Raw genomic sequence first — 26556 nt, 5'->3', positions numbered from 1 at the left:
AGTCCAGTCAGTATTTTAATTATATTATAATATGTAAAATAATACTTTGGTTTATGACAACCAAAGTATAGTGCTGATTAGCCCGTTAGCATGCTTACATGCTAAGCTATGATGGGGAGCACGGAAAACATCAATGTAACTGCTGAGCAGTGATTTTGCACTAGGTTCATAGCCATGCAATATAGCTATGCTGCTTTTCATGTAACTGAGTGGATAAAAATTGTTTTGGGTGGGTTGTGATACTTTTGGCTAGTTTTGTACCATTTGAATGGTTTCTATACACCAACAAAAATTTAGGCTACATTCTAATAAATCAGCCGCCTTCTCATATGTGAGTGGTATTATTGAGATTGACAGGACACTGAGCATGAAACATGTTTTCCTATTCCACTTGTAATTCTATCTCCATGATAAAAGGCTTACAAAAGCTTACGTCTGTTAAATAAAGTGTTAAATAAAACTTTAAAATAGCTGGTCCACCACCAAATATCTCCACAACAACTGGATGTATTGCCATGAAATTTTGTACATTTCAGGTAGCTTCACTTTGAGTTAGTCCTACATGCTTGTCAGCAAGTATCAGCCTGCTGAGGTGCCCTTGAGCAACACACTCAACCTTTACCAGCCCCAGGGCTGCTGTGCTGCAACCAAGCCTGACCTTTGACCTCTCTTCTGTCAACTGTCCTCAGCTGATAGAAGAAAGAATGTGCTAAAAAATAATTACAGTCCGAGGACGTGCAAATGTTAAATTCTCTTCCCCTCCATGACTCAGGAGGAGACAGATGTTTTATATTAAATCTTCACACTCAGACTGCAGCAGAATTTCAGTGGAACTGTCTCAGTTTGAGTTACTTTCCTTTTTTTCTCCTGTGGTCCAGATTTTGAGCCACTGTTTTGATCTTGGCTCTGTGCATTTGTGCGATTGTGCACACGTACGTACACTGCGTGCATCTGCACTGTTTGATATATCTCTTCCTGTGTCTAAGTCATTTTTGAAGGTCTAGAGCCAAAACTGTACTTATCAGAGCATTCCACTGAGCCCATGCATGTGTGTTTGATTGTGTGCGTGTGCATGGGTGTGCCCACTTTGCATGGAGATGCACATATGTGTCCATGATCTACAGCATGTGTGCATTTATATCTTTGAGATTTGTGTGTATGTGGCTGTGTGTTCGTGTATTTGTAGAGGGGGACTGTTCCTCAGAACTTTGTCTTGGCTCCTCTGCAGTTTTTCTGAGACTCAATTTCCTTCTTCCTCCTGTTTTCTGAAGTTGCGGTGATCTGGCCTTTCACAGCCACGTTTATTCTCAGACCCTAGCACAACATTTCCACCGAAATTCACTGGTAATGACATAAGTTTCACAGTGACCCTATGTGTGCATGATGTGTGCAAAACCCTGTGTGTGCTTGTGTGTGTGTTCATATTGCGCTGGGGTAACTACTTCCAGCTGCCTTGTCTGAACAGAGAGCACATCTGGCATAAAGGAGGGAAAAAGATTCCAAAAAGAAGCAGAGGAAAAGGGGAGTAAATGTTAGCTTATCATAAGTTTAATGCAATATCCTATTTATTTGTTCTTAAATATGGAATTTCTGATTCAAGATCTGCACTGGAGAACATCTGGAAGAAGTATAAAACACATACATTGACAGACAGTCACAGAGATAAGGACACCCTTGTAAATAACCTATGGAGCTGTCACTTTGTGTATCTGTGCATGCTGCAGATAGTGTGAACATGTATCTGCTGTTTGACAATGCTGATTTGTGCATTTACATTTGTATACATATGCTTGGTTTGCTTTCATATTTCTGTTTCTATTGTTAGCCAGTCTGGGTCTTTGTGTGTTTGCACATGAGGTGAACTGAGAAGTTCTTTGTGTGTTTTCTGTGGAAATCTGAGGGAAAAGCTGCAGCGATGTTAGCAGAGCTGAGCTGTTTATGATCCTGGAACTGATTATGCAGAAATCCCCCCAGAGTAGAACAGTCTTTTAGTCCATGTGAAAGAAATAAAGAAAAAAATTAAAGAGTGAGTGAGTGTGTGAGAGAAAGAGAGAGGCAGAGACTGGTTTAGTCTTATTCGGGTGGGAGGTCATTCCTGTTCTATGAGTCACAGTTTTAAGAGAGACCAGAACCCCCCCACCCCCCCCCCACCCCCCTCCCTCCTGCCTGCCCTCCTCTGTCCACCTCTCCATCACATGCACATAGACACACACACACACACATACACACACAGACATACTGGTTCACTCTTCTCTTCTCTTTTTAAGGAAAAACTCTTCTCTGGCCAAGACAGAGAAAAGGGATTCACAGCAATAACTCTGGTCAGCCACAGGCCTCCTTCTCTTCTCTATCTCTGCTCCACTCCTACTTGGTTGCCTTGGCAAAATGCTGAGTGCTGTCTCACCTCCAGCCACCACTATACAGATTTTTACCCACTATACTGTCAGATAAAATTAAATGAAAAAGCATGACAAACAAAATTTTTAAAACTTGCCCATACAAGTCCATTAAATGTCTAATGAGTGTGGAAACAGCGTCTACTGATTGCACAGGTCAGATGACCTCTTTATCTCCCTCTCCCATCTGATAGCCTCTCATGTGACAGATGTGGACTTTGATGAAAAGCCTGTCCCTGTCATCGCCTCCTGTGCTCTGGGCTGGACAACACATCAGTGACTATGTTACTAGTTAATGCACTGGCAGCTCTACAGGCCACATCAGAAAATTCAAGCGAATTGGACTATGCTTAAGCAGTGTTGCTGCAACTGCTGCAGCCAGCACGCAATCACCAACAATGAAGTGAAGTAAAATATGCTTTACATTCAGAGTGTAAATATAAGTGCAGATGTGTACAGACATGGTAAATCCACTGAAGGAGAGACCTCCCACCAAGTCCGCAAAGACTTTAACACATACAAATAGGCAAACGGGCAGCTGAAGCACCTACAAGCGCATAAACATGGTGAGCAGACTCAGGGACAGTGTTTACACCCAGCATAAACTCCTCTCACTCGGCCTACTAATTGCAACCAGACCACCTGACACAAGCGAGGGCCGTTTATAGGTGTGTGTTTATGAGTATGGGGGAGTTAAGTCTGCTCTTTATCCTGTTTTATTTCAATCTTTCTCGCCACATGTATGAGAATAACTGTAAAACCTCCCAAATGCTCTATCTCAGGGACATGAAAGCTCTCTGTGTCCCCAGGGTTGCGCCATGTGTTCCGCTGAGGGTCACATCCATACAATTGTCATATCTCCTGATGCTAAACGGACATTACAATCTGTTGGTAGAGTTTAAGGGTTCTTCGAGGGGGGATCAGTTCAAAACTCCAGCTGTGCTTTGGCATCCTCTTTTACTTCTGTATGGAAGTAATACTGGTGCAATATGCCATGGGTACACGCGCGCGCACACACATGTTCCTGCGGAACCAGGGCGCCTCCATGCGGACACCAGTGACCACTGGGGTGCGCCGTTCGCGCACAGGAGGAGGGATCTGAGCTTGTTGCTGGGGCTGGACCGGGACAGGAGAGCGAACGGACGGCTCTGCTGCGTGAAGTAAACGCACATCCAAGGCTTTATTTTCTCGTCCCGAACCCCCTTTCTTTCTCGGGTTTCCCTACTGCTGAGATGAGATAATCAACAGAGGATCTGCTGTTCACGAAGTTTTGAAGTTGTTGGAAAGAGTTTAGGTATGTAGCACTTTTACGCACAACGATGTGCCATATTCAATTCTCTCCCTGTCTCTTTCTCCCCGTTCTCCCCTGTGTATCTCTGGCTGTCTTTCCCTCTGTCTCTGTGTCTCTTTGCATGTCCTAAAACCTACTCTCATTCACCGAGATGATGGCGTTTTCTCAGATAAACCAAACTGCTGCGCCATCAAACTTTGGTTACGCAAATCCTTTGCAATCCACAAACTACTTGCTAATGAGAAAAACCTAAGAAGGGCTTTTTCAGTAGTGCGTTTATCTCCGCATAAAGATATGCATGATATGTACCTGTGCGGTGATGAAAAGCTACGAGGGCTCCCAGTCAGTCTCCTGGCCTGGACAGAAGGACAGGAGTGGGAACATCTGCAGGCGCGAGTCCTCCGCAGATCACGGCTGTGTGTCCGCTAGAGGGAGCCACAGCAAAGAAAACAGTTAACTGGAGTGGATATCAGTTGGCATGTAGTCCACTGATTGACACTTTCTAGGTTTAGATCTCTGGAATAGATGCAGAGTTAGACATCGCCACTCGACCAGCTCTTGGCTTTGCTGACATATTACTTGTAGTGTCAGACTGAGCAGTCAGCTGCCCTCCAGAGGCTTTCCCACACAGCCAGTTGAGCCCCAGACCCTCAGATGGAACCAAAGGCTACATATTCAGTGTGTGTCAGCTGGTTGGTTTGTTGTAATTTTATTCATCTCAAATTTGTCTGAGAACGTGTACAACTCAAATGATAAGCTGTCAATGGCAAGTCATGCATGATTACCTGACTGGTCAAAATTTTCTATATTCCTATACGAATTCGTGTTTAACCAAATTACAAACGTAGGTCAGTGCACCAGGACCTTGTTATGGGTTAAATCCAGCCATTACAGCCTAGATTTACCGTGAGACAGGGGAAATCCTCTGGAGGGCAGCAGGCTGTGGCCTTGTGAAATCCTGTGGTTTGAAACTGAAATGGAAGGCTAATTATATTCAGTCACCAGCCTGCTCTCTGCTGCCAAACACAACCAGACTCTGTTCAGTTTATGTCATCACCCAATGTAATATTTATATAATGCTTCCATGGTTTGAAAGAATGAGGTGCAATGTTATGATAATTCGTGCCGTCTTTGCTTTCATTTGTAAGCTTTATTTGGTCAAACAGTGAGTCCATCGAATGCTCTGGCCCGTACAGATTTAGTGAATCTGACTGAACATCCATAGGTTATGGCAGTCGACATTTGTTCATACAACTCCCCTAAACTGATAGCAGGTCCAGAATCTAAACGTTTTCGTTTTTTTGTGTTTTTTTTTTTTTTTTTTTTTGGAAATCGCTTTGGCAATCAAAACTGCATGCTAATAATCATATCGAAGGTGAAATGATTAGGAAGTTATATACATCAGACTGTAATACTGTAAAAGGCTATTACAGCGCTGGTGATTTTGAAACACTCTCTCCTTGTGACTTGGTTTAGGCTTTGAAATATTCACGTGAATATCTCCATTTTCTCAGTTCTTCACTGTCTTTACATTTTTTTTCTCTGACATGTTCATCACTTCTATCTATAACCAATTAATTTTGAGAGAAAAGACTCAGTCATGTGCTTTGTTCCTTTATAAGTCAGACGGGAGAAGAAGAAGATGCTGGGGTTAAAGGTCATCTTGCTCTGTCTCCTCTTTGGAGCCCTGACTCACAGCCAGACAACAGAGTGTACCAGTGAGTGCCATGAAACTGAGCTGTAGTTGCAGTTCACAGCCACAGTAACATGTCATGTTAATGTGTTAACTCAGCTTCAATAACATAACATAGAACAATTTGTCTTGCTGATTTAAATGTATTCCAATTTTCCATGGAGATTTTATATGTGGGTTTTGTTTTTTGTTTTTTTTTGCGTTTCTTCCAGAGAAGAATGAATGTCCCATAGACGTGTACTTCACCATAGACACATCTGAGACCATCGCCTTGCAGGAGCCTCCCCCTGGATCGCTGGTGGAGAGCATCAAGGTTCCTTGTTTATCTCTAATTTTATTACCTAACCCCTCAACACAATATATCCTTTTTGACAATTTCATCATTTCTAAACAACAGTCGATCAGACTGGCTGTATTTATCATGTTGTATAATGTGTTGTGTTTTGTTGTTGCAGCAATTCACTGAGAAGTTTGTTCAACGTTTAGAAGATGCTGAATTAAGAGGTGCTGTGAAAATAAACTGGAACATCGGTGGACTGCACTTCTCCCAAAAGCAGCAGGTGTTCAGTCGCATTGGACCCAAGGCCGATTTTATCACGGTGAGTGGCACATCATCACATCATCATATTTACATTTGCTCTTGGGGAACTTTGCTGCACCACTGATTACATTTGGAAAATACAGGTGTTTCTTTTTTCCCCACACACTTTACCCAAGACTGGGTAAAAGGGCTTGGGGGCCCTGGGGCAAAAATCTGCTGTGGGCCCCCACAACTTGGTAATTTAATGTGTGAAAAAAAGTGTTTTATACAGTATGTACTGCAGACCAAAAATTGTTCATAAGATGGATATATAACCCTTATGTTGTGGCCTAGTAGTTTAAGATGTGTACTATATAATAAGTACAAGTTCCTGATTCGTTTCCATCTGGGGGCCTTTGTTGCATGTCTCCTCTGGTGTTTTCTGTCTTACTGCTCTGTCAAATAAAGGCCAAATGCCCTTATCACGATTATAGTGACTAAACACTTAGCCTCATTCAAAATGGTTTCCCCATGTCATTGTTAAGAAAATGCCCTGTATACATTACATATATGACTGTACACATTTATGTAATAGATTTCTCAACATTTTGGTAAAGACCCTTTTTACTGCCAGAAAGTTTGATGAGATCAGTACCACTCTCAGATCTGTTCATTAAGAGTAATGCTACAGCCAGCAGCTGGTTAACTTAGCACAAAGATTGAAGAAAGGGAGACATGGCTAGTTTGGTACTGTCACCAATTAAAACCACAATACTGCGGTTTTCTGAGGATTTTGTGCCAGACTGTTTCTTAGCTGGGAGCAGTAACTTCCCCACAATTTCACATGTTGCACCTGCCAAGAAATAGTCCAGCACATAACCTATATAAATACAAATAGTTGTCTTTACGCTAGGGATTGTGTAAAGGTGAAAGGTTAGTGAGCTTTAGAGGCACTGATAGGTTAGTTATGTTTCCTTCAGGCACAGCCAGGCTAGATGTTTCCATTCTTTATGCTAAGCTGAACTAACCTGCTGCTGGCTATAGTCATTTATTTAATGGATAGACATGAGAGCTTCATCTCTGCTTTGAGTCCTCTCCTCTAACTCCTTGTCCATAAAACAAATAGGCAGATTTCCCAGGTACTAAAGTACCCCGTTGGTAATCCAACCTTAATGGCAACTCACACTTGTCACTGTTTCCAGGGTCTAAGAGCAATCCAATACCTGGGGAAAGGCACCTACATCGACTGCGCCCTTAGCAACATGACCCAGGAAATATTGCGCTCACCCTCATATCCCAGAGCCCTTCGATTTGCCGTGGTCATCACCGATGGCCATGTGACTGGAAACCCATGCGGGGGCATCAAGGTGGCAGCAGAGAGGGCTCGCGATGAGGGCATCCGGATATTTGTTGTAGCAGCATCAAAGAATGTTGAGGAGACAGGTCTGAGGGAGATCGCCAACTCTCCAGCAACGGTTTACAGGAGGGACTTCATGGCTGTGGATCTGAGCCAGGGCAGAGCCGTCATACAAGAGGGAACAATTGACCGCATCATTAAGACAATGGTAACACACAGGCGCACACAGGGACACACAGAGAAACATGAGACATGATCACTGCTTTTTGTGTTGACACCTTGTCTCTTTTGTCTTCACAGCAACATTTGGCGTATGTAGAGGTAAGACCGTAAACAGAACAAATCATCAGAGTTGTGAAAATGTCAGACTGTATCACCTCTGACTGTTTCTCTTCATTTCTTACGTAACACAGTGCTACAAAGTGTCCTGTCTGGAGACAGAAGGGCCTCCTGGTCCAAAAGGCCACAGAGGACAAAAAGTGAGTTTCACGCCCACACACACACACACACTTGCAGTATTTACACACCAGTCACTTTCATCCTCACAGATATTTTCTTGTTTTAACTCACCGATTGCAGGGAGCGAAAGGTGACAACGGTGAGCCAGGTCTGAAAGGAGAAAGAGGTCGCCCAGGAGACCCTGGTATTGAGGGTCCCATCGGTCAGCCCGGTATCAAAGTAAGATGCCATACTTTCACCTACCCACCATTCACTGCAGCACATGAAACATTAATTTTGCTTGTGAATACATTGTGATAAATTCATTTTCTTTTCCTTTTTTCTTCTCTATAGGGAGAACCGGGTCTTAAGGGTGAGAAGGTGAGGAATCGATTTGCATTTATTTGGATCAAAAACTGTCTTAGAAGCTAAGAGTAAATTTGAATAAATTACTGGGTTTTAGCTGAATGTTAATGAAACCTGGTCAAATAGTGATGATATATGAATCTTTTAGTGGACAAGCATTGAGTCATTGTACATGAAATGACTGTTGATCTTCTGTCTGCTCACAGGGAGAGATGGGAGCTCAGGGGAAGAAGGTAGGTCTTTTGTTCTATTTCTAATTTACTATCAAACTCAATCTGCCAATCATCCCTCACCCTGAAATGTGTCCTCTAATTGTCTTTTCTCTTTGTTTTAAGGGTGTGGCCGGCCTCCCAGGACGCAATGGAACTGATGGACAGAAGGTAGGAATTGTGAAAGACTGAATTTTGAAGACCGGCTTTTATTGTACAGTTCAGGAAACAAAATTCTATTCTGAAAAATTTCAAACAGTTGATATCTGATTTTGAAGTGAAGCTTTTTCAGATTATTTTTTTGTGATGTTATTTTTTTTCCTTTGACTTCTTTTTAGGGTAAAATTGGACGGATCGGTGCTCCTGGCTGCAAAGGAGACCCAGGAGACAGAGTATGACATTGAACACAATGTTAACATTATTGGTACAGCTATATTATATTGTGTTATGGCCTATTGATGATGTGTGTTTGATGGTTTGCAGGGTCCTGATGGCTACCCCGGAGATGTTGGTGAACGTGGTATTCCAGGAACTGATGGAGAGAAGGTAAAGGGTCTCATCTCAACTTCACAACAAGCCATCATCTGTCCACCATGTAGTTAAGTTGTATTTGTGTCTTGTTTTCAGGGAGATCCTGGGCGCCCTGGTAGACCTGGTCCTCCTGGCCCGCGTGGAGATTCTGGACCAAAGGTAAACTGGTCCCTTTCCAGGGGGCAGAGTAGTGGGCCAGAGGTCATGTTCAAATTGTTGGCAGTAAAAGGCTAACATCTGATATTTCTTCTGCAGGGAGAGAGGGGAAGTCCTGGATCACCTGGCGTCCCTGGACTGAAAGGAAACCCAGTAAGACTCGGTTCATTGCAACAGACATTACACATTCATTCAAACACATACTAATTCACGTGCATCAAGTAGCTCACCTGTGTGTTGTTTCTTAGGGAACCCCTGGACTTCCAGGAAACAGGGGAGAGCCGGTAAGAACACCTGATTCACCCATGATCCCTTCCTCTGTCTTTGTGTTGCCTGATGGTTTTCTAATGGCTGTTCTGTTCTAGGGGAGAAGAGGGGATTATGGGACAAAGGGTGCTCAAGGGCCAGATGGAATTAAGGGAGAAAAGGTATGATTTCAGGTACACAATCGGACAAGTGTTGAACATTTCAGCTCAAATCATTTCTTTTCAGGTGCGTTTCATTGAGACACATTATGCCACAACTAGAGGCCTCATTGCTGATTTTTCTCCATGTTGCAGGGTGAAATGGGGCCAGAGGGCGTGAGAGGGCTTCCCGGTGAAGCTGGAACCAAAGGTTCAAAGGTAAGAAGAACTCCATTATTATCTCTATAAGCTTTATATATTCATATGGACATCATACACAGTTTCACTCCCAACCACTGCACCTGTTGTCTACATTCTCTCCACTGAACAGGGAGACAATGGTCTACCAGGCCCCAGAGGATCACCAGGGGCACCAGGAGAGCCCGGGAGAAATGTAGGTTAAAAGTAACATTTGGGCATCATGTCAAAAAGTGCCTGATCTAGCTTCCTTTAACACTGTTTGTATCGTAGGGCACCAGAGGTGACCCTGGTGATGCTGGGCCAAGAGGAGAGCCCGGACAGCTTGGACCAAAGGTAAGTGTCTGTGTGTACGTGTGGTAGCATCTTCCCTGGATGGTTTTCAGTTCTGTAGCAGCCCTTCTTTGTCTTGACTGTTTATTCAATTTCTACTCAGGGAGACGCTGGAAGACCTGGCTTTACCTATCCTGGACCAAGAGGGCCATCGGTAACGTACACATGCACTTCGTCTCCTTACATTTCAGTAGTTTCAGTGTCACACTTGACTGACAAGACTTTCCTTCTCTCGTCTGCAGGGTGACAGAGGAGAGAAGGGTAATCGTGGACCTCGTGGCAGCAGGGGTGACTGTGGTCAGAAAGGTGAATCTGGAGATAAAGGAGTTCCGGGAGAACCAGTAAGTGACTCCTCATAGCTGGATATATTCTATCAGTTTAGGAAAGGTTTGTGTCCATAGTTTCAGTTTTTTATGATTTCTTTGCTTAACATAGGGCGAGCCAGGGCCTCAGGGAGAACCTGGTCTGAGAGGACCAAGGGGAGAGCTTGGGCGTGATGTAAGTACACAAAACCTGCACATACATGTTCTTTTAGTGGAGATGAGGCAACCTGTCAAAATCAGGATGTGATTTTGTGCTTTCTCTTACTCTACAGGGAGATCCAGGCCCTGAGGGAGATCCCGGCCTTACTGTAAGAGCATCTAATACAACCACTATTTTATCACTGGCCAACATAAACCCACAGAGGATACAATGGATATAATGCTGTGTTCTTTTCTTTTTCTTTCTTTTTCTTCTTTTGTTTGCAGGAATGTGATGTCATGAACTACATCAGGGAGACTTGTGGCTGCTGTGGTGAGTTTAGCCAGCACAGCTTTGCCATTCATGATCCAAACACACCCTGATGTCTGATGGCTGTCAGATCATCAAAGTCTGTGTTTTTGTTTGCAGACTGTGAGAAACGCTGCGGACCCTTGGACATTGTGTTTGTGATTGACAGCTCAGAGTCAGTGGGTCTCACCAACTTCACCCTGGAGAAGAACTTTGTCATCAACACCATCAACAGACTCGGATCTCTTGCCAAAGATCCCCAATCAGAGACAGGTACACATGCAAATATGTGTTCATACATGTGTTCCTTTCTTTTTACGTGATGTCAGAATTTGTATGATCAGTCTGTGCAGACATCAAAAACAAAAGAGCAGCCAGCTTAAACATGTGTAAACACAGTTGCTTGTGTTCCCAGGCACAAGAGTGGGTGTTGTTCAGTACAGTCACAGTGGAACGTTCCAGGCCATACGCCTCGATGACCCAAAGATCGACTCGCTGTCTGCTTTCAAGGTCTGAAACACAAGTAGAAACAAACATACACAAACAGCTTTGAAGTTTATTTTTAGAGTGTAGCACAGACTGTTCCTTAGTCTCTTTTGTCCAGATGTTTCATAATTAATCAAGTCTGATCAGATCACATGTGCTGTCTGCACACATAAGGCAGATGGAAGTCATCACAGTCACATATTTGCTCGTCACACTCAATAAATTTTTGACATTTACCAAAACAGCGAATCTGGGAGGCACCAAATGGTAGACCCACTTTTAAGGATAACTGCTGATATTCCATCTTATTCTTACCAAACTAACCAAACCAATGATTTGATTCTACCTACAATTACTGTCAAAGTCTGATGTTGATTTCCAACAAAAGTTCTATTTATTCCTGTTTGAGCAACATTTGCTAGAGACTACAGTACCCAAATGTTTTATGGCTACTTTGTCATTTGTTGACAGTTAAACGACTTATTTGTATCCTGTTTTTAACGATTTATGTCTTCAGTAGGAATCAAAGGGCTTGGGACTGAGTGCCACAGACAGGGCAGGGGGTGTTGAGTATATAAGTATTGAGAGACGGACAAACACATTATGAGCTTTGGTCTTTTCGTGGAAATTGTTGACAGTAAGAAAAATACAGAATAACACTTAACCCAACATCTGTTTCCCTCCTCTGTGTCCACATTTAGTACTCACATCACATCAGGCACAGCTGCACATACACATCACTCACATGCTGCGTTCTCCTCTGTTCAGGATGCAGTGAAGCGTTTGGAGTGGATTGCTGGAGGAACATGGACTCCATCTGCCCTGAAGTACGCCTATGACAACCTGATCAGGGACAGCCGCAGAGCCAAAGCCAACGTCACTGTAGTTGTCATCACTGATGGACGCTTCGACCCAAGAGATGACGACTCGCTGCTCACCTACCTCTGCAGGTGCCCGACACTTTTGGGATTTAGAATTAGCATTTGTGGAGAAGATAAAAGTTATATCTCATTGCTTGTATTTGTGTGTACTGGTGTATGTGAGCAGTGATCCCAGTGTTGATGTGAGTGCCATCGGTATCGGAGACATGTTCGACCAGATTGAGGAGAATGAGAGTCTGAAGAGCATCGCCTGTCAGAAAGATGGCAGGGTGCTGGGCATGAGGCGCTTTGCTGACCTGGTGGCCGAGGAGTTCATCGACAAAATTGAGACCGTGCTCTGCCCAGGTACACTCTACACAGAAACACACATTATGTTCAGATTGGTTGTGAAAAGTTGTTTTGGTTTTTGACTCTATTCTCTGACATTCTGTCTCTGTCTTTGGTTTCAGATCCTATCATTGTATGCCCTGATCTCCCATGTAAATCAGGTAAGAGTTTGAAACATTATGCCTCCAATAAGCTTTGGCTTTGTTTGTGTCCTCTACAGAGTTTATGCATGATGAACAACATTTAGGCCTGGATAACCAGCACTATTAAGGCGTCAGCATCCTTTAAACAAAGTGCTTGTTGGACTGTCAGTCATTGTGAACATCTGTCTGATATCAGAAAGTGGAACAGAACTTTCTGAAAATGGCAATCTGACAAGCATGTTCGTGTCACGTGGCATTTGGCCAGGTATGTGGGCATGTGGAGGTGAGAAAGTGTACAGGTTCTCTCTCAGAGGATCTGTTTTTACATGCTTCACACAACAACATCACTTTTTCCTGTGCACAGCCAAGTGTAACACACTAATGAGAAAAGACTGTCTGAAAGTCTGCTCTGTTTTCCCCTTTTGTACAATTCATCGCATCTCATCCCTCTCTGTAATTGCAGGTAAAAACATTTTTGCCTTTATATGTGTCCATATGTTTGAAGCATACTGACGCCTTAATCTATGTTAAGGATTAGATGTATTGTACCTCCAGCTGAGGTCAATATATCTATTGTACATTTACCCCTGTTTTGCTGTGGAACAATCAATTAATATGACTATAAAACCAAGAGACAAGACCAAACTTGCCTTTTCATGCAACTCGGCGCACGTCGACATCTGTGTTGCTGCGTCGTATCTGTGGGACCCCGCCCACAATGTTATTCCGCCCACTTGTTGCAGGAGGGGGCGTCACTGTGGGGCAAGCCCCTCCCCCCTGGAAGCCACTGGCTGAGGAAGGCAGCCCCTCATTGGTCCCCACCTCTTTGGAGGGCGTGGCCAGCCTGCTGAACGGCCTGAGCGAGCAGCAGTATGGGGTTGGCGTGGCAACCATGGTGTACACAGCCGAGAGAGCCAAACTCGCCCAGGGAGTGGACAGGCAGCAGTGGACCAAGCTGTTCGTCGACTCCTTCAAATATGTCTATGGAGACATTATGGGAGACCCAGAGAAAGCCATAGGACTCTGCTAATGCTAATATGCTAATCACGCTACCTCGCCAATGTGGATGCCAATGACTAATAAGCTTACTGCTGGACATAGAATATATTTTATTAAAACTGTGGGCATTTGTTTTAGCTCTGTGGGTGCAATATTCACCTGGGCCGATGCAAAAGAATCGCATGATATGAAGCTAGCCCTGTCATAACATTTCACAGCAGCCTTATGTATAATTACTGTATATGATGGGCCAAAATTCAAAATGTGGATTCATGATGCGCCCTCTAATCATAGAATATTTCTGGATTAACATACATAAGTGGCGCTGTCTCAAAGAACAGTATGTCTGTTAGTAATATGACACATATCATGTCTTCCACCTTAGTGGAGGAACATTTTCCATTCGTATGGAAAGCGGATGTCATCCATTTGTTGGAGGCAGATTCCTCTGTAGAGCCATTCATGTTGCTCTTGTATGGTGCACAGTGGCTTTTTGTTGAAGCCTAATTTCCACTGTGAACAGTGAGCTCGCTGAATCACTCTGATGACTTTTTTTTTTTTTGCTGTTTTGCACACATCCATGGTTACGGCCTTTACTTTTTTTTTCTGTGAATGATTCGTGTTGATGAAAAGGCCATTTCATGTGGAAAAAATCTGGTTTTATAGACGTTACAGTATAATGTATATGAGTCAGAGGTTGGTGTATGTGGATATTTGGTTAATTGACTTGGCACTGACAATGAAGGAACTATTCTATATTAGGCCATTGATTGGTGCATGTTTTTTTTTTTTTTTGCATGTGGCTTGGCTTGTAAAGTAGGATGACTAGAGGAAAATGACTACGGAGTGGCATTAACCAAATATTATGTTATCATGGTAGCTCTGTGACTGCAACTCGCTGATGTGAAGTATGTTGTTTTGTATAAGATGGAATGTGTTCTTGTTTTTGTAATGTTGTCTTGAGATAATAAAACGGTAGAGCAAACTAAAAGTGCTTTCTTGATGAGGCCACTAGTGATCTGAGGAGGTTTAGAGTATGTCAGACAGCTGGACTGCAATTGGCATGTATGGAAGTATAGCATGTGAAATAATATTTTTGTTGGTTTTGACCACTGAGCATCTGTGTTCCAGCTGTATCTCAGTGACCATCATGTTTGATTTAAAACATCTGAAACATTAAAACTATGTATGTGTGTCTGTTCCAGAGCCTGCTGTGGCTAGCTGTGTTCGGCGGCCAGTGGATGTGGTGTTCATGTTGGATGGTTCTGAGAGGATGGGACTTGAGAACCATCGTAAGGCTAAGGAGTTCATCGAGATGGTGGCTAGCCGACTCAACTTGGCCAACGGCCCGTCAGACGAGAGGAATGCCCGCCTGGCTCTGGTGCAGTACGGCAGCCCTACAGAACAGAGGGTGGAGTTTGCTCTCACACACAATATCACAATGATCTCTGATTCACTGGCAACCGTGACCTACATGGACTCCTCGTCTGCTCTGGGCAGTGCCATCATCCATGCTGTCAACAATGTGGTGATTTTACAGGTATAACAAACACACACAGTTCAGTCAGTAGGTGACTAGCTTAGCTCAGCATGAATACTGGAAACAGAGGGAAACAGCTAGGCCTGGCTCTGTCCAAAACTTACACATCATCCAACCAGTGACTCTAAAACTCTCAAATTAAACCACACAAATACTTAAATTTAAAGCTGAGGTTTTCTGGGGGGATTACATGCGGGACTACTTCTTAGCCAGACACAGGGACTTCCCAGAAGCTAGTTTTCTGTCTTTATGCTAAGCTTATAGCTGGAGGGGATTAGTTTAATTTAGTGTAAAGATTGGAATCATGTAAAAACAGCTAGCCTGGTTCTGTCCATAGTTCAAAAATACACCTATCGACACCTTTAATTAACACTTTGTATTTAATTTGATTCATCTATTCACAAACTGAAGTAAAATTACAGTTTGTGGTTTTATGAGCTCTTTTATCCCTGTTTCCATCTTTATGCTAAACTAGCTGCCTCCAAGCTTAAGCTCCATATTAACACAGTGGTATCCATCCTCTTGTCTGAAGTGTTGGAAGAAAGAGAATAATTGTGTTTTGTAAAATATCCCATACATTCCTTTAACATTGCATATTGTGTTTGTAGAGGGGAGAACGCAAGACTCGTCGCAATGCTGAGGTGGCCTTTGTGTTCATTACTGATGGCATCACAGCCAGCGAGCAGCTGGATGAGGGTATAACTGCCATGAGACGAGCAGAGGGCGTTCCCACGGTGATTGCCATGGGAAGGGACACAGATGAAGACGTGCTGCGCAAGGTGTCACTAGGGGATATGTCAGCCATCTTTAGAGGAGATGACTACAACATACTGAGCACACCCTCGTTCTTAGACCGCTTTATCCGCTGGATATGCTAGTGAGGAACTTTAACGCTCTACACCATAGAATTAGAGTCCGTAGAATGAAAGAAGGATGTTCCTTCAGTGTACACATAAACATGCAGAGGCATCAACAAACCTCTGTGATCATTATCAGTATGAATGATGAATGTAAGGCACTGAGATAGCTACATATCGTGTTTGAATTGGTGAAAATGAATTTACAAAAGCCAAAAGAATCCACGAAGGTGCAGCACACACAGACACAAAAAACATAGGCTTTCAATATCATTTGTAAATTGGTTGTTCTATTTGTTCTAAATCCATGGTCAGCACCTCCAACCAAAGACACTCATAAGTACCCCAGAGGAGATGTGTATGATTACTGAATGTGTACGAAACAAATTCTATGCTTCATTTTGTTTTTATTTTGTATTAATTTTCAGTTTACAGAAATGAAGCTCCCTTTCTCTCTCTCTCTCTCTCTCTCTCTCTCTCTCTCTCTCTCTCTCTCTCTCTCTGTCTCTGTCTCTGTCTCTTTCTCTCCTCACAAAGTCACATTATTTACATTAAAGGTGCTAAAATAGAAAGGACAAAGCCATTTGACTGGTTCAAAAAACTTTTTTACATCATGTTATGTTGTAATTACTGTAGTTTGTTCAGGGGATAAAACATGCAGACATGTCTTCTCCAAGCATCACACATAAATGCCCCACATTCAACCACACAAGAATCACACATACACAACATGAACATGAAGTATACTATAGTTACTTACACATCGACTGACAAACATAAAAGAACCAAATGTGTAAACATGAAGTCCAAATAAAGCCTAATGTGGTCACCCCAACGCTGTGTTTTGTGTGTGCAACATGTATACAGTGGGGTCAACTCAAACTTTCACTGTGTGTTTTTCATCCATGTGTAATGTGTCATTAAATACCTGTAACCTAAGCAGCAAAGAAATGGATCTAGTAATAGCTTTAGTAAAGGAAACAAGTGTAGAAAACATTAGTGCCACAAATATATGTATGTGTGTGGGTGTGTGTGTGTGTGTGTGTGTGTGTGTAATATATTGCAGTGTACAAATGGGTATTCTCCCTCTGCTGGACAGGAAAATACATAATCTCTCATTCAAGGGTCTTCTTCAGTTCAGATTATTAATAGAAAATATAATCTGCACAGGTGCTCTGCATGTACAACTAAACAATAAACATCCAGCCATATTCTGTTTTGTGTTTAAAAATGCTGAGCAGAAAATGAAAAACTTTTAAATCTGCACTACTGTTTTGCTTCTTGCTTGCACATGCATAAATGCTAACATCTGAAATTTGCGAGTTGGCTTCTGTGCATTGTTCATGTCACTGAATGCCTGACCGAGGAGAGTTTTGAAAAGAAGTTACATTTTAAGGGTTGATAACCTCAAAATCAGAAAAAAAAAATATTTACATTGCATTTGCATTTAATTTGCAGATGTTTCAGATTGCTGCCACTAAGACTTCTGCCTATCATTAACCTCCATTATACCCCAGTACAATGGAGGTTAATGATAAGCATTTAAAATCTCTTGAGGCCTACTGATTCCTATTAGGTTTTCGATTGTTGGTTGACAGGTGATCTGTTGGGTTTTAGTATTAGTTGCAGTGTTTAAGATGTTTTTTTGTTTGTCTGGTTTTGTTTTGTTTTGTTTTGTTGATTGTTGCATGTTTGTGTCAGGCAGTGACAGCATGTGCATACCCTCCACAGACTGATGACTGGTACTTTTAACACTTTGGAGAGTGGCTAAAAACATAAAGTTTGTCCAGAAGGTGGCACAAGAGGTAAAGACATGGGTGACATGTCATTAAAATTAAAAGAGCTGGCTACCTTGTGGACATAAATGTGCCCAGTTCCTTCCAGAACTATTAGCTCAGTAGATTTGGAGGGTCCGGAATGGAAAGAATGAAAGTATTGAGTAAGTGCCATGTCAGACTCCTAATTGGAATTCAATATTTCTTGTGTACAAGTAGAAATATGGTGGCTCTAAAGCTCAGGGGAGTCACCAAAATGTTAGGATTTTATTACGAGGACAATGAATATCTACAGCAAATTACATGCAAATGTAATGGCAGTAGTTGCTTGACTATGGATCGAAGTGGACAGACAGAGCAACAACATACAGGAGAGTCAGTAACAGAAGTATTCAGATTACATTCGAGTTGATTTGCCTTGTGGAGGTATGCTTGATGCACTTTGGATCCTCATGGCCACCTTACTTCTGTGGGAGAATGAGTAGCCTATGTTAGTTCAGTCTGTTTGTATAATACTGTGGGCTGTTTTGCTATGATACCTTTTCTGCAATGTGTTTTGTTTGCATTTTTTTGTCTCAAACCTACAGACACAAATTTAGTGTTGTTTGGCATTCCTTGATCCCAAAAGAAAGAGGTTATTTCATTTGTTTTTAAACATGATGATAAAAACAATTCAGCCATCATTTGGCGATACTAATGGAGAGTTAGCATGCATCTTGCTTACCTGTTGCCCTCTGCCTCATGGGTTGAATCGGGAAGTTCTTTTCTCCTGGTCTCAGGAAGCAGGAAGCTCAGAGCTCCACTGACCAGAGTAAGGCTGCTGAAGACTATGATGGGTATGGACCAGTGGTATATGGCCAACATGTTAAGCAACGGAGACAGCAAGCCACCAGCTCTGCTTGCAGTGGAGCCCAAACCCGAGGCTGTTTGCCTGAAACAGGAGCGTACAGATCTCAGACATGCACAGCCTGCTACCTTAAAAGTATATCATTCTAACTTAATTAAATGTACTAAAGGTTCCTCAGTAGTTTGAGTTGTTTCCTCTGTATGTTAGACCAAACTGACTGCAACAGTTGATGAGCTGAACATTTAAATGAACGTGTCAGTTAAAACTGGAGCTGGTGTCAGCTCAGAGAACAGGATTGTTGTGATCATATGTAGGTCAATCAGCTGCTGGGCTGGCCCACATACTGTTTGATCACATTTAGTACCTCCGTTGACTAAAATAAGTCAAAAAATAGTAATCAAGTCTAATATTTAACCTTGACTAAAAATGAACAAACATAAACAAACATCAAGCTACAAGCAAACAAATTGGTGCCCCTTAGTGATGTCACAACCAGTCAGAAACAAGTCCTGTCACTCTGAGTTTCAGACATAAGCCAACATGGCTTGGCAGAATCTGAAAGACTACTTTCGCTGTACAATTCACAATATTCACTACAGTGAGATGGAAAATACCAGCTTACCGAAAAGATGTTGGAAACAGCTCCTGAACATACACATTGCATACGGATCCTGCCCAGTTTATGAAAAAACGTCCTGAGGTTGCCAAGGTGGTAACAGCAACTGCATTACCTTAAACAGAACAATAGAGTGTCAGGAAAAGTAAAAGTCATACCTACTGACAATGCTAACATGATGATGTTTAGGAGGTATGGTGCTTATCCTGTTCATCTAGTCTGGTGGGTTAGCATACTAACATATGATTCGTTTTGCAGGTATAAACCATGGTATATATTAAAGGTCATAGGATCACCAAAGCTGACAGTCAAAAGTCAGCCATTAAAGCTAATGATGATGTCATTTGCTTTACAGTTAGTGTGTGCGGCATTATCAAACAGTAGCTACATCCAACAATTTAACTTTCAAAACAGGATTTTTAACTTTTTACGTCATTGTATACAAATGAATGCAATGCCACAAATTTAAGGAGAAACTGTCCAAAAGTGTGCAATGTCATCCCCATTTGAGCAATTGTGGCGTCTTAACCCTCTCTGTTTCAAGTAAACCCTGTCCTTTATACTGAAGTTACTACAATTTGTCTCATGAACATGAATGTCTGCACTAAAATTTCATTGCAATCCATGTTGCCGGGATATTTTAGGCTGACATTTCTGTATCAGTGCTGATGGGACTATGCAGTAAAAACAGAAATGAAATGCTTTACTTTGGGGGACAGCCAGGATTAAGACGCACAAGAATCCTCCAATCAGAAGAGTCGACATCAGGGACACTTTTCTCCCCAGTGCCTCTAACAGCCAGATGCAAAGTATGTGAGCTGGTAGTTCACTCAGACCAAACATGGCCTGTGTCAGGAAGATGTCCAAGCCAAAATTTCCCACATTGAATGACAGGCAATAATAGGTAACGTTCAATGAGAACCTGAGGGGAAACAAGGATTAGTCACAAAAAGAGAAAGAATTGAACATTACAAACAAATTGTAGAGTTGTTATTTATTGTAAAGTGTAACTTACCATGCCAAAATTATGGTAAAGAAATACTTCCTAAGCACAGGTGATTGGATAAGAATTATTATGCCTCCCTTTTTCTCTGTTTCTTTCACAACAATCTGTAATGCACAGCAGGTGGACACAGCATCATGCTAACATTGCATATGTTAGCAAATCATGTAATCCAACAACCGTGCAAAAGTCTTTCTGTTCACACTGTCAGAGAGGCGATGAACACTGCTATACTGTTAACTGTATATGTAAGCCATTCAGTTCTTCTGTTGTAAATAACTTTCTGTAGTCCTGTACAGTCCAGTATATTGCAGTGTTGCGGATGAATCAAGACACAGTCTACTGTAGGTACTAGCATTCATTATGCAGTACTGGTGTTCATTATATTATACAGTTTTATTTAATTTTTTTTTTTACTGTAAATATACACCGTGTGTTGGCTGTTATCAGAAAAAGACTTGATATAATGGCAGAATGTTTGTCATGTGATGGGTCTGTACCTTTTCCAGCAGAGAGTCTGGAACAGTGCGTTTGTTGATGGCTGCCACTTTGACAATCAGCTGTTTGGCCTCTTCTGTCCTTCCTCTGTCTAACAACCACCTGGCTGACTCTGGAATAAACCTGATAGGAACATGGACAGTGACACTTACAAATGATGTGTAATTTACTGTTGAAACACTAGAGGGTAATGAAAAGAGTTATTACACACCATATGTAAATAGCAATCACTGCAAATGGGGCTGCTGTGATAAGTTGGGCCAGTCTCCAGTCTCTGATGAAGTAGATCATACCAGCGAGGACGCACTGTCCAACTGCACCAAATAACTGAGTCACACATGCTCCCCATGATCGTTTGGACACCCCGATCCACTCAGTGGCTAGAAATGAGAAATCAGTGAGTTAACCTTAAATTTATCAATCTACTATTTAGAGTATACTCCTGCCAAGGATTATGGAGCCAATCATCAATCCCCAATTAGTTGATAAAGTAAATGTTTGATAAACTGATTTTTATTTAATTAAAAGATTTAATTCCATTGTGGTCGTTGATGAAGACAAGAGGAAAATACTGTTATGAAGCTTGTAATTTTGCTTTATAAATTAAGAATTAAATATCTGGCTCAACAACAACCAAAAAAATCCTTATGTTTTCAAAAGTAAAATGATGGAATACATCGTACCCAATATAACGCCATTAAGTCGATAACCTCCATAGCCAATTCCCACCATGAACTGGGATGCCAAATATAAGTAGAAGTTGGGACATAATCCAGTTGTTATAGTAAATATGAACATCACAACGACAGGAATCTGAGCCGCTCGTTTACGACCAAACCTGACAAAGATAAAACAATTCATTTTCTCAGTTGTGATTTTGTGATGGACTTTCACTCAACAAGATGATACGGCATCAAGATGCATATTTTGTACCATTTCATGAACACTTACGATTCTGCAAAGGGTCCAAATAAGAGACAACCGACAAGAATGCCAGCCATCAGCACTGCTTGTGCCACTTCCACCAAATTAGCCTGGTCACAGACTAGATCAAACTGTAGAAACATTAAACCAAATTATTAATAAAGGGTAATATTTATTATTTCTATTAGATATTACCATAAGACAGATCTATCACTTACATCAGTGACTATGGTGGCCTCATACAGACTGTTGTAGTACACCCATCCATTCTGGCACCCTGTGGTCTCATTGAGTCCATACTCCTTGATGGCATCGATGTCCCAGTCCACAGGGACAAACATGCGACACCTGCTGAAGGTCCCATCCTTGTCCTGGGGCAGAGTCAGATTCAGCTGCTCATTTGTGGTCAGGTTAGGATCAGCTCTGAGGATCCAGTCTGTGTTACAGTGTCGCTCTGGATCTGACTGGATAAAAAATACACTGGCAAAGTGAAAAGGAAGAATAACATTTGGGAAGCAAAGAGCAAAAAGGGTGACCTTCTGAAATAATCCAAACTCTCCTATAGTCCGGAGGATCTCTCCAAAATCAGCCATGTTCGGGGAGTTCCAGTTCAGAGATGCTGCTGGAGGATGACCTTTAAACAATGCCCATTAATGTTTAAACCCTGGACTGTATATTTCAGGAAGGCTGAGACAGCATTTAAATTATTATTTCATTCTGTAGAAAGAGCTAGTCTTAGAATTATTTAACCAGAAATGTCATTCTTGTACCTTTCTTTGTGTAACATCTCCCTAACATCTCCGTGCTTTGGCCTGATGCCCAGAATAAAATTTACATCAGCATTCATTAATCAACAGCATTCACCCACAGTTTTTTTCCCCCAAAATGGTCATATTACATTTGATCATCTTGCACATCATCAAAAGTAAATACATTTTTGAAGGGTGTTTTAACTCAACATGATTTGCTATTGCCAGCACAGCTACTGATAAAACCACGACAGTGTGTTGTTAAAGTGATGATTCTTTGCAGACAGTGTACTATAATATGGCTTATCTCTCCAAGAAAGAACTTTTACAATATGCTGACTTACCAAACCTAGACTGTCAGTACTCTTACATAAAAGGTGAACCTGTCATATGATATGGAGTCATCATAACTGTAGTGACGCATTTAGCAGAGTCTTACTGTATGCTGTAAACAACATTAAAACAGTCTTGTCCTGCTTAAATCTGCAGAGGACTTCACACAATGTTTTTAAAGGAAAAATACAACTTGTTCTCTGACATATTTTAGCTTTTTGAGTCCTGTCCATGTTGACCTGACCGTAGACTCTACCTCGTCCCTGACACAGTGTGATGACCCTGGATGAAGGCCACAAGCTGAAGCATTTGGTTAATCTCACAGTAAGGATTTTCTTCATGCTACATGTGTTGCTGGGGTTTTGACCTTCTCAGTTGTTTTCCCCTTTTCATGCACCTTGGCAGTAAGTAAAGCTGTACCAGAAATTCTTGAAAACAAGTAAGCTAAAACCTCAGTTTGTCAAATTAATTAAAAAAGTGAACAAACTAATTTCAATTTCTAAATTCCACCATGTGTGTTTTGTCGCATCACATCAAGCCTACATTACACAGTAGGGCTCAACAGATGATTGCCCCCATGGAAAGTAAGAGAAAACTATGAATGTGGACAGATATCTGTTAAACATGAAACCAACATGTAAATTTGTAACTTCCACAGTAAGTGGAAAGTCAAGGCTGAAATGACTGTCAGTTAGCCAATCATAAAACTATGCTGGCTTGTTTTCAGACTGATAAGAAGCTGTTAAAGTGCATCTGGAGGTTACAAATGATCTGAAATATTTTTTGTGTGCGAGCTTGTCAAATCAAATATTTATGGTTGAATTTTGAACAAATTATTTAGTTTGATTTTGATTTTGCTGCCACACTTTTGTATGTAAGAAGTAGATAAAACTGAACTGATGTGATGATAGTGCAAAGTCCTCTGGTGCACTCTCCCCCTGGTTGAACTGTATTTACATTTCCAGACTAGTTTGTGAACTGCAGCTCAAGCACATGTACTGATATTATTTTGCTCTCTTCCACTGCTACTGTACATGATCAGCCCTGCGGTTCTCAGTTCTAAAGAGATATGTTACACTTTCTCAACAGCAAACCAGAACTACATTCTCTATCGCTATTTTATTTTTCCAACAGAATGGTATTGACAGAGAGTTTAGACAGACAATTGAGCATGTCCTACAACATGTTTGGACAAAAAAGACTCAAGGCCAAGGAAATTTTGACTCACACTAAATATTTTACAGCCATGGTATTTGGGTTAAATGTGTAATTTTTGTGCAATTCGATGCAAATTATAGTTTGGAGATTTGGCACCAGAAAGTTGGTGATTTAAATTTGGAAGTTCAGAGTCTGATAACAATGTTGATAGCTCAGTTTAGGTCAATCATGTAGCAATTTTCCTAAATTCACTGTAATCAAACTCGTTTTGCATCAACTCATTATGTAAAGTAACACAAGAACAATGCAGTCAGATGCACGTAGGTAAACTAAATTTGAGTAGGTAGATATGACCAAATATAGCACTCAAACATCTGGCTCATACAGGAGGTAAAGGACCTTTTGGTGACCCCAATTCATTTAATAGTTACACACAGAATTTAAACACCACAATCACTGCAAATCTAGAACAAAAAAGTTCTAACAGGACAGGACAATTCCATGTTTGTAATAAAAAGAAGTAGACAAAAATATTACAAAGACGTCTTACCTAATAGTGTGGAGTTAATTCTGTATCCTCCTGCAGCTCCAACTATAAACTGGGACACTGTGTAAACATAAAAATTTGGAGACACGCAAGCAAGCAAGACAAATATTAGCACATGGACAACTGGTAGCTTGGTGAATCTCCTGTGGCCATACCGAAATTTTAGAGTGGGTGACCATAAAATCATGGGTTTTTTAGGTTTATGTTTCATAACCACCTCACTTCAGACAATAACACATATCTCTGGGCCAGATGTAAACTTTGTCTGCTAATGCTTGACGAGGAAAAGTGGAAAAACAATGAAAACTGACACATTACAAACATTGTCTTCCTTCATTGAAATCCATCATGTGACTTTATTCAGCTTCTACAAATTATTTTGCATGTGTTGACATTTTCCAATAAAGGTATATAATTTGTCAAGGAATCTCTTTTGAATGTTATCACAAATATTCCACTTCAAATTACATATTTGTGGATGTACACATATTATGATGAATCATATTGAAAAATATATGTAATGATCTGTAAAAAAAAAAGAAAGAAAAAAGCTTAAAAAAAGAAAAATGTGCTTGCCAATCATCTGATTAAATTAATACTAATCATTCAGTGCTACCACAAAGAGGCAGAATGATGATTTTCTGATGAGCAAACAAAGGAAGGGAAAGAAATTTAGAAAGTCAACAGACTTTCAGCTCAGAGTCTTTGACGATCAATCATTTTATCACCAAAATCACACACATAAATACACTGGGAGAGAGAGAAGTGTAACCTGTGCCATCTGTCTTGTTAAAATGGCATTTTATCCATTAGACTTGGACAAGTTTCAATGAGGAAAACTGAATTTCATGACATCAACAGTGTCCGTGATTACAAGCCCCATGTACTTCCAAAAATACGCATGTTAACATATCAATAAGGTGCCAATTGAACAAATAATTTGAACATGATTAGTGATGCTCTAACAAAGGCCGACAGTGGAAAACGCTACAAAACAAATTTAACTCTATGTGCTGAACATGAGTCTCTGTCTGTTTGCCTCAATCATTATTTACAAGTAAAATGTTCCTCTTATCTGACATGTACATTTAAACAGTCAATGCATCTACATCATTACATACAAACCTGTTGGGGTGACAGTGCATGGAGTTGCCATCATACGTACATTTACAACTTCTTTACATACACCATTTACATCAGTACCTGAACTAGGAGCTATTATCACAGCCCTTTGTACGTGGTACAAAACAACCATACGGCTACACTAGGAGTGATGACAGTGATTTGTTGGTGAGTGTTTATAAAGCAAAGAGATTACAGTACTGTGAAAACAACTTGCCTAGTAACAAAAAACAAGTAAAGTAATAACTGGCTTCTGGAGACGTTTAAAGGGTTACTTCACCCGCTATATGAAAAAGTTACCTCTAGTGGTATACAGCCATGTTGTCAGTTTTGATTTTATTTGCTGAGATTCCCGCTGCCCCTCATCCCAGTGGAGATGAAGGGGACTTTGTTTGTGGTGTTCACAGCACTGAAAACTCACATTTAAGTTAAAAAAAAAAAAAAAAAAGTCTACAGCCGTGCTAGCTGTTCTTAAACTGCTGTAGCAAAATGCCAGTGTCAGCATGCTGAATTGTTCACAGTGGCAATGCTAACATGCGGATGTTTAGCAGGTGTAATGATGTTCTCCTTTGTCATTGTTTACTCTTTTAGCATGCTAACACGTGCCACAAAGTTCACCTAAGGCTAAGTTTAGCAAGCATTTGGTCTCTAGGTTAAAAGTCAGGCAACGACCAAAGTCATTAGGATTCATGCTGAGGTGGATATGAATATCTATCTGTACCAAAATCCATGGCATGAATCAAAGTCATGGTGACACTAAAGGTGAAGTCTTGATCTCACCACCCATAGAGCCATGCTGCTAGCACAGCTAAAAATTCAGCAGTAACGTTCCTTTCCAAACAGTGCCTCTTTTGGATAATCAGTCAAACACACTATCATTAGGAGCTATGAATGAAAACTCTTCACACTGGGTTCTGTGACTTAACCGGATTAACAGGGACACTGTTTCTGGAAGTAAATGTTATTTCTGACTTTTTTCCAAATGTAAATTTCAGCAATGTGAGCACCAGCAAGTCTATTCTACCGCCATGCTTTTGGCCATGCTTTAGCACAGCAGTGCTTTGAACTACATGCTAAAGTGCTCACAA

At 41.3% G+C, this 26556-nt stretch overlaps 2 protein-coding genes across 6 annotated transcripts; one reads left to right on the top strand and one right to left on the bottom strand.

Moving 5' to 3' along the window:
• Positions 1–3514: 3514 nt before the first annotated feature.
• LOC121193586 (collagen alpha-2(VI) chain-like) lies at positions 3515–25015 on the top strand. Of its 5 annotated transcripts, none has more exons than XM_041055970.1 (32): positions 3515–3690; positions 5314–5405; positions 5593–5693; positions 5836–5979; positions 7103–7465; positions 7558–7578; positions 7671–7736; positions 7837–7935; positions 8050–8076; positions 8268–8294; positions 8397–8441; positions 8609–8662; positions 8754–8816; positions 8898–8960; positions 9057–9110; positions 9206–9241; positions 9323–9385; positions 9518–9580; positions 9693–9755; positions 9833–9895; positions 9996–10046; positions 10135–10233; positions 10328–10390; positions 10488–10523; positions 10642–10687; positions 10784–10936; positions 11079–11173; positions 11918–12099; positions 12197–12375; positions 12480–12518; positions 14705–15039; positions 15648–16731. In XM_041055970.1, exons 2-32 carry the CDS (start codon positions 5330–5332, stop codon positions 15915–15917), a joined length of 3039 nt encoding a protein of 1012 aa, XP_040911904.1. In that variant the 5' UTR covers positions 3515–3690; positions 5314–5329; the 3' UTR covers positions 15918–16731. The 5 variants fall into 5 exon arrangements, with proteins under 5 accessions (XP_040911904.1, XP_040911905.1, XP_040911906.1 ...); XM_041055971.1 differs by having other exon boundaries at positions 5310–5405; XM_041055972.1 differs by lacking the exons at positions 14705–15039; positions 15648–16731 and adding an exon at positions 13244–14454.
• slc22a13a (solute carrier family 22 member 13a) lies at positions 17541–22152 on the bottom strand. Its single transcript, XM_041055975.1, has 10 exons — positions 21778–22152; positions 21587–21690; positions 21319–21473; positions 20847–21015; positions 20638–20758; positions 20150–20244; positions 19842–20056; positions 19141–19249; positions 18396–18602; positions 17541–18138 (listed from the first exon to the last, which is right to left on the bottom strand). The coding sequence occupies exons 1-10, from the start codon at positions 22150–22152 to the stop codon at positions 18069–18071; spliced, it is 1620 nt and encodes a 539-aa protein (XP_040911909.1). The 3' UTR covers positions 17541–18068.
• Positions 25016–26556: the final 1541 nt, after the last annotated feature.

Source organism: Toxotes jaculatrix, chromosome 14 (assembly GCF_017976425.1).
Source record: "Toxotes jaculatrix isolate fToxJac2 chromosome 14, fToxJac2.pri, whole genome shotgun sequence".
In the NCBI taxonomy this organism is placed as follows: domain Eukaryota; kingdom Metazoa; phylum Chordata; class Actinopteri; family Toxotidae; genus Toxotes; species Toxotes jaculatrix.
This window is presented reverse-complemented; position numbering and strand designations above follow the sequence as displayed.

Coding starts and splice junctions, on each gene's coding strand:
- LOC121193586 (XM_041055970.1), top strand. CDS start 5,330: ATGCTGGGGTTAAAGGTCATCTTGCTCTGTCTCCTCTTTGGAGCCCTG. Junction 9,581..9,692: donor CTGGAACCAAAGGTTCAAAG/GTAAGAAGAACT, acceptor TCCACTGAACAG/GGAGACAATGGTCTACCAGG. Junction 9,896..9,995: donor CCGGACAGCTTGGACCAAAG/GTAAGTGTCTGT, acceptor ATTTCTACTCAG/GGAGACGCTGGAAGACCTGG.
- slc22a13a (XM_041055975.1), bottom strand. CDS start 22,152: ATGGCTGATTTTGGAGAGATCCTCCGGACTATAGGAGAGTTTGGATTA. Junction 21,016..21,318: donor ACTTAATGGCGTTATATTGG/GTACGATGTATT, acceptor TCTCATTTCTAG/CCACTGAGTGGATCGGGGTG. Junction 18,139..18,395: donor CATGAGGCAGAGGGCAACAG/GTAAGCAAGATG, acceptor ATTCTCCCACAG/AAGTAAGGTGGCCATGAGGA.